This window comes from Piliocolobus tephrosceles, chromosome 21 (assembly GCF_002776525.5).
Source record: "Piliocolobus tephrosceles isolate RC106 chromosome 21, ASM277652v3, whole genome shotgun sequence".
Lineage (NCBI taxonomy): Eukaryota > Metazoa > Chordata > Mammalia > Primates > Cercopithecidae > Piliocolobus > Piliocolobus tephrosceles.
This window is the reverse complement of record NC_045454.1, coordinates 7,970,033-7,978,025: the sequence shown is the minus strand read 5'-3', so window position 1 is coordinate 7,978,025 and position 7,993 is coordinate 7,970,033. Positions and strand designations below refer to the sequence as shown.

Sequence of the window (7,993 nt, the reverse complement as noted above, 5' to 3'; positions counted from 1 at the left end):
ATAACCTGCACAGCTCTAAGTGACAGTCCTAAGAAATACTTAAAGAAAAAACTGTCAAGCCGTTGTGTGCAGGAGACAGTCGCAAGGACCCCAACCCTGATCCTGACCCCCATTTCTGACTCCAGGGATGAGGCTCAGGGGTGAAACAAAACCATCCAGTGCTCACTTTGCCTGGTACCCGAAAGGCTGCCGGGTTAGATGAAAAACTTTTAGACTGCGTGATGCGGTCCCAGCTCAGATCATTCTGCCTCTGCCCCCTGCTCTTCTGCACTGCCCAGCTCCCCTCTCCTCATACCCCCTTTCCCAGTATTGGAAGAGTCACGAGACCTTGAGAGCATGAACAGGGATGACGAGGGCCCACTGGAGTCCACAAAGTCATCTTGGGGAAGAGGAAGCCCAGACTCACCTGGCCCTCGGCCATCAAGGTCCCATTGGCCATTGCTGGGTCCTGGGCATGTGCCTCTGGGAGAAGGGTCCAGGCCAGGGCCTGAAGAGCTGGAGGAGGAGACCACAGCAGAAAAGGGGTGATTTGTGACCCTGACAGACAGACGCTTTCTCCAAGACTCCTGGTCACAGAAGGGGCCACGGTCCCCTAAGAGTCAAAGCAAAGACCCAGGACAGGCCACCTGAGGCCCCCATTCCATACCAGTGACAACAGCCAGCAACCACGAGGCCGTCTCACCTCCCCAACACCACAGCTCTCAGACACAGGAACTATGGTGATCCCTAAATGAGGACATTGAGGCACAAGACGTCAAGACTTGCTCAAGTTCATGGAGACAAAAAGTATCAGAGAACTCTAGCCACAGGGTCACCTCTATGTTTTTTCTTATACTTTTTTTTTTTTTTAGATGGAGTCTCGCTCAGTTGCCCAGGCTGGAGTGCAGTGGCACCATCTTGGCTCACTGCAACCTCCGCCTCCCAGGATCAAGCGATTCTCTTGCCTCAGCTTCCTGAATAGCTGGGATTACAAGCACCCGCCACTATGCCTGGCTAATGTTTACATTTTTAGTAGAGATGAGGTTTCACTATGTTGGCCAGGCTGGTCTTGAACTCCTGACCTCAGGTGATCCACCCACCTCGGCCTCCCAAAGTGCTGGGATTACAGGCATGAGCCACCACACCCTGCCTTATTTTTTTTTTTTGAGACACAGTCTTGCTCTGTCGCCCAGGGTGGAGTGCAGTGAGGTGATCTTGGCTCACTGAAACTTCCATCTCCTGGGTTCAAGTGATTCTCGGGCCTCAGCCTCCTGAGTAGCTGGGGGTACAGGCACCTGCCACCATGCCCAGCTAATTTTTGTATTATTATTATTATTATTATTATTATTATTATTATTATTATTATTATACGAGACGGAGTCTCGCTCTGTCACCTAGGCTGGAGTCCAGTGGCGCGATCTCGGCTCACTGCAACCTCCACCTCCCAGCTTCAAGCGATTCTCCTGCCTCAGCCTCCTGAGTAGCTGGGATTACAGGGGCACGCCATCACACTAGGCTAATTTTTTTGTATTTTTAGTAGAGATGGGGTTTCACCATATTGGCCAGGCTGATCTCGAACTCCTGACTTCAGGTGATCCACCCCGCTCGGCCTCCCAAAGTGCTGGGATTATAGGTGTGAGCCACCGTGCTCAGACCAGGGAAACTTTAGAGAGGAGAAACTTGGCAGATGCCACCTTACCCATGTGAGTGAGGCTGACGTGGTGTATGGTGGGACAAGCCGAGCCCAGGGTCCCCAATCTGATGAGGAGACAGCATCACTCCTAGGGCATCCCTGCCAAAAGCGCGTGACCTAAATCTAATTATGAAGAAGCACCAGACAAACCCAGACTGAGGGACATTCTGCAATTACATGGTCTGTAATCTTCAGAACTTGCAAGAGGAGACTGCAAACCGGTTCCAGATTGAAGGAGGCCCAACAATGCGTGCAATGTGTGACCTAGGATTTCCTGTGGCCATTAAGGACATTATTGCAGCCAGCTGTAATCCCAGCACTTTGGGAGGCTGAAGTGGGAGGATCGCTTGAGCCCAGGAGTTTGAGACCAGCCCGGGCAACATAGTGAGACCCCGTTTCTACAAAAAAAAAGTTAAAAAATTAGCCGGGCATGGTGGCATGTGCTTGTAATCCTGGCTACTCAGAAGACTGAAATGGGAGGATCGCTTGAGCCCAGGAGGTCGAGGCTGCAGTGAGCTATGATTACACCACTGCACTCCAGCCTGGGTGACAGAGCAAGACCCTGTCTCAAAAAAAAAAAAAAAAAAAAAAAGAAAAGAAAGAAAGAAAAAGACAAAAAGACATTATTGGAAGAATCATCAAAAATTTGAATAAAGTCTACAGATTAGCTATTAGTATTACATCAATATTTCCTCATTGTGATCGTGGTGCTATGGTTATATAAGAAAATGACCTTGTCTTTGGAAAACACAGAGATTCGCTAGGAGGGCTGGTGAGTGGGAGGGCGCAGAGACCGAAAGAGAGCGACAGAGACCCACAGAGACGGGGACAGAGAGGCAGAGAGACGGGGCACAGAGATTCAGCAAAAGGGGGACAGGACCTGGGGCGGCGAGGGTGAGGGGAAGATCAGAGAGAGATGAGAGACCCAGACAGAGAAGAACAGATGCTCAAGATAAGGGGAGCCAAGACCGAGTCTGTGCCGTGCAGTGCTGCTCTCGGGCTCTGGGGTCAGAATCGGGGTTGCAGCTCTACCAGCCTGAGAGAAATTGCGGAGTCTCCCCGAGTCTCAGTTTCTTCAGCTGCAAAGTGAGGAAAGGTAGGTTCCCCTTCCTCGAAGAGCGCAGCAGTCCCAAGCTCCGCTGGACTCCTGGCAAACAGTAGGCGCCCAATTCCTGCGCGCTGAGCCGCGCTGATACTAGGTGGGACTCAGGGAATGACAAGAGGGGGCGGGACGTCACCCACAGCGCCCTCCCCCCTTCCACCCAGACCCAACTCGGGCCCGCCCCCGGAGCTTCTGCTAGCCTGTCTGTCCCGGCCCGCACCCACCTGCTCCGGTCGGGTCCGCGAGGTCCGCGCGTTCAGGATTTCACTGGACAGCCAGGCCTTCCCATCCTCCGACGGGCCCCGGAACGCGCCTGCGCGTTCGCTGTCTCGGAACTGTAAGTCTCGGTACTTTAAACTCGGCATCGCGACTGGACTACATTTCCCAGAAACCATTGAGGCGGCCTAAGGGCTTCTGACTGCGGGGGAATGCTGGGAAATGGAGTCTGAGAGCAGGATGCGGAGCGGGAGTAAGAGGACTGTGTTTGGATACATACACAACTTTTGGAGGAAAACTGGTATTTGGGACATGCCTGACTGTACTGGCACGCGAATATCCCTGTTTTAGGCAGAGGCGATGCCACAGTCCATTAAATCCAAATTTCTCGTACTATGGTTGAAGTCTTCAGGACAGATAGAAGTTGGCCCCATGTAAACTGATGGTGAATGAATTGAACCACTGTTATTCAATTTCCCTGGGCATCTATCTGCCTTCCTATTTGCTCAGTTTCACCCATCACTTCTTAAAGGGCAGTGTGGTAAAGGCAATGGAGCCTATTCTGGGAACTTGGAGATATGTGTTCAGGAGTGCAAGGATGGTTTGATATTAGGACATTACACAATTTATCTTTTGACCTTTCCAAATATATCAATATGCAACCAAACCATATCTATAGATACAAAAAAAACCTTTGATAACATTCAGTAACCCTAGATGCTGAGAAAGCTTACCAAAAAAATTCTGTAAGCAGTCATTTCTAGATAAGCTGAATAAATTGAGCATATATTCATATTGAACAACAGTAGCGACAATGTTAAAGAATTACTGGCCTCTTCTTGTGTTTATGTCCATATAATCAAAACCTCATATCAGGCTTTATCATAAAACACTAAAAGAATTGCCAGGCTGGGTGCAGTGGTTCACACCTGAAATCCCAGCACTTTGGGATTTCAAAGAGGGAAGCTAAAGAGGGAGAATTACTTGCAATCAGAAGTTTGAGACCAGCCTGGGCAACATAGTGATACCCCCATCTCTACAGAAAATACAAAAGCTAGCCAAGCATAGCGGTGAGCACCTGTAGACCCAGCTACTCAGGAGGCTAAGGTAGGAGGATCAATTGAACACAGGAGGGCAAGGCTGCAGTGAGCTGTGATGGTGCCAGCCTGGGCAAGAGACCAAGACTCTGTCTCAAAAAAAAAAAAAAAAAAAAGTGTAAACCATATATGTGCTCATGAGCAAAAGCTAGATGGCCCATTGCCAAAATGAAATAATAATAGGTGTTACTTATTAACAACACGTTGTGAGCTTTACTAGTTGACTGAGCTGGCACCACCACCCTATGAAGAAGGCATTGCTCTCCCTATTTTACAGACAAGGACACTGAGATAGAGGATTTATGTCATCCCCCCAAGCTCCCAGAGCTAGTTGAGGATGGAGGCAGGATTTGAATCCAGGTCCAGCCCATATTTGCAACCACTTCATTTTACTGCTGCCAAGTTTGCTCCTTTTTCCTTGCATCCTGATAACCAAATGCTCCAAGCACAGGTTGTACTGTCAGCTGAGGCTCTAGCGTCAGGGTGGCATGGAGCAGAGCTTCAGCTAATCTATAATAGGCATGTCACATTGTGGAGACAAAGGTGACTCCATCTTGGATGGTAATCCACCTTGTTGACTTCTGATTAGTCCCAGTCCTGGGAATGCCTTCTGATTTCTACTTTACTTACTGTCCCTAGTGTAAGAACATGTCAACCTTGATGTTGTCACACAAATTATAGGCTATGATTCTTGCCTGTTCTGGAGGGTTGTCTTAACCCTTGTCTTGCTAAAGCAAGTATTCCCCTTCCATATGTTAGATAAGCCTTGGGATTAGGGAGTAACTGTGTGGAGACAGATCCGTCCTGCTGCCACCCAAGACCCCATGCTTCCCTTTGTAAGTTCCCCAAATAAATCACCCCTTACCAACGAACTGGGTTTGTCTCCTTCTTTTTTGGTTTATTGGATCCTTCCACATTTGGGGGTTATTTTGCATAAATAGTCCTTATATGGAACACACATGAACAAGGAGTAAGCCTTCATCGCTATAAGCCATGAAGGAGGTTGTGGGGGTGTTACTGAAGCATAACTACTTATCCTGGCAGATACAACTGTCTCCAAAGGCTTTGATGAAGCTGAAATTTGATATTAAATACAAGTTATTATCAGAGCTTTGCAAGTCATTAACCACTCTGTGCCTCGGTTTCCTCATTGTACATGGGGCAATAATAAGTACCCTCTTTATCAGGTTATGAGATTTGAATAGGTAGATAGAAATAAAGCCATTAGAACAGTACGTGACAGATAGAAAATACCATGTAAGTGTTCGCTATTATTAAAAACGCGTTAGGCCAGGCACAATGGCTCAAGATGGAGTCTCACTCTATCGCCAAGCTGGAGTGCAGTGGCACGATCTCGGCTCACTGAAACCTCTGCCTCCCGGGTTCAAGCGATTTTCCTGCCTCAGCCTCCACAGACGTGCACCACCACGCCCTACTAACTTTTGTATTTTTACTAGAGATGGGGTTTCACCAACACGCCCTGCTAACTTTTGTATTTTTACTAGAGACGAGGTTTCACCGTGTTGGCCAGGATGGTCTTGATCTCTTGACCTGGTGATCTGCCCGCCTCGGCCTCCCAAAGTGCTGGGATTACAGGCGTGAGCCACCGCGCCCGGCCCCAACTGTGACTATTTGCTCTTTCTTCCACCTTTTCCCACGACTACTTTCGGAAAACACCTACTTTTCTTACAAGAACAAGCTCTTACAGCCTCTCCTGCAGTAAACTTTCTCTGATTTCCACCGAACTCAGCCGGAGCTGGCAGCTCGCTCTCTTGGGTTCGCACAGGAACATTCCAGTATCTTAGATCCTATAGGGCTATGTGCTAACCGCCGTGTTGTAATTCTTTGTAACTGTCCGTCTCTCTCGCTCCAGTCTCATCACACTATAATTTATGTAAGTCTTAATTATCTGTTTATTCCGCACTTCTCCCAGGAAATTTCCAGGAATTTGAGGAAATGTCTGGGCCTGCAGCAAGAAGACGTTAAAACAAACAAACCCATAACACTGCTCACTACTGGCCAAGCAAAAAGCATTTTCGGACCACTAGTTTGCGACCCTCAAACTTGAGTTTTTCCCGGGTGCTGTAGTCCGGCTACCAGTTCAGAGGCCCGCGCGTGAAGTCAAGGTTTACCTCTGACGCATCTGCGGTAGCCAAGTCCCCGGCCAGCGCACAGGCGACGGTGACGTAGCGCGCACCAGGAAGACAGTCGTCATGGCAACCAGCGTTCGGTCGCCCGGCCACGTCCCCAGGAGACTGCAGCCGGCTCCCTGCGGAGGCGCGGAGTCGAGAAAAAGAGGAGGGAGCAGTTCTCAGATATACAGAGGCCCAGACATTAGGGCCTAGTTCCCGCGGACTTTTAACGCGGAGTAAGTAAGCGGCAATGCCGCGTAGGACAGTGCGCCTGCGCAGGCTGAGTCCGTAAACTACCATTCCCAGAGTCCTTCCGGTTGCAAGCGGATCAATTTCAGAGGTTGACGCCCGTGCTCTACCTCTTCACACCTGCTCATTCAGGCGCACGTACTGCGCATGTGCCAAAATGGTATCTTGGCAACCGATGGCTGGAACAGAGAAGTCAAGGTTTCGACCAATCAGAAGTCGCGCTCGTCCGGGCGCGGTAGCTCTTGCCTGTAATCCCAGCATTTTGAGAGGCCGAGGCGGGCGGGTAACGTGAGGTCAGGAGTTCGAGACCAGCCTGGCCAACATGGTGAAACCCCCGTCTCTACCAAAAATACAAAAATTAGCTGGGCGGGGTGGCGCATGCCTGTAATTCCAGCTACTCCGGAGGCTGAGGCAGGATAATAGCTTGAAACCGGGAGGCAGAGGTTGCAGTGAACCGAGATCATGCCACTGCACTCCAACCTGGGCGACAGAGCAGGACTCTGTCTCCAAAAAAAAAAAAAAGAAAAAAAAAAGTATCCGAATCTAGTATTCAGGTGCACAGAGGGTGAAGAATTGTAGTTCAGATAGAGAAGAAAACCTGTGCCTTCCACATTGACCACTGCTCTTCCTCTGTTTAACCGTCCTCGAGGGCTGCACTGAGTCATGTCCTTTCGGATGCATTTCCTTCCCAGAGGAGAAATGATTGTCCCTTCAAACCCTTACAATATGCTGTCCATCCTTTTTGAAGGTCCAAGTCACTTCTACCTTGTATTAGGATAATGGGTGTCTACAGATGAATGGGATCTCATCCCAGCTTTTGAGGAACATCCAGTCAGGTAGAGAAACACAGCTGGACACCAACTAGGGGGAGGGTCCCCAGGAAACGGACAGAGACATTGATGGATTTGTCACCAATTTTATTAATTTTCCTTTCTCCTTACCCCCAAACCACCGTCCTACTGCAGCAGGAGTTTTCGGTTTTGTCTGTATGTACAAGCCCTGGTGAGAGAGAAAAAGCCTGTAGATTAGAATAAGAATTTCAGGCTCCTCCAGATCAAAGGACCCATAACTTCCCTCCCATAACTTCCCTCCAATCTTTGGCCTGATTTGGCTCATCCAGTGATGTCATGGGTATCTGGGCAGATTTTCAGGGTTCTCTGCCAATCGGAGTTGGTGAGGAGAGAGGAGAGAAAAGTTGGGACCAGGGGTGACGGTACAATGTGGGAACAGAAAGAGTCTAAAAAGACAAGAGGAAGGCCGGGCGCGGTGGCTCAAGCCTGTAATCCCAGCACTTTGGGAGGCCGAGACGGGCGGACCACGAGGTCAGGAGATGGAGACCATCCTGGCTAACACGGTGAAACCCCGTCTCTACTAAAAAAATACAAAAAACTAGCCGGGCGAGATAGCGGGCGCCTGTAGTCTCAGCTACTTGGGAGGCTGAGGCGGGAGAATGGCGTAAACCCGGGAGGCGGAGCTTGCAGTGAGCTGAGATCCGGCCACTGCACTCCAGCCCGGACGACAGAGC

General features: G+C 49.6%; 1 protein-coding gene across 1 annotated transcript in view; it reads right to left on the bottom strand.

Moving 5' to 3' along the window:
- Positions 1 to 7,368: 7,368 nt before the first annotated feature.
- The window catches only part of IZUMO2 (IZUMO family member 2), a 12,960-nt gene continuing 12,335 nt past the window's right edge, over positions 7,369 to 7,993 (bottom strand). The window contains exon 7 of the mRNA XM_023182734.1: positions 7,369 to 7,467. Coding sequence (XP_023038502.1) covers positions 7,425 to 7,467 — 43 coding nt within the window. The 3' untranslated portion in view covers positions 7,369 to 7,424. The remainder of the gene's footprint in view (positions 7,468 to 7,993) is intronic.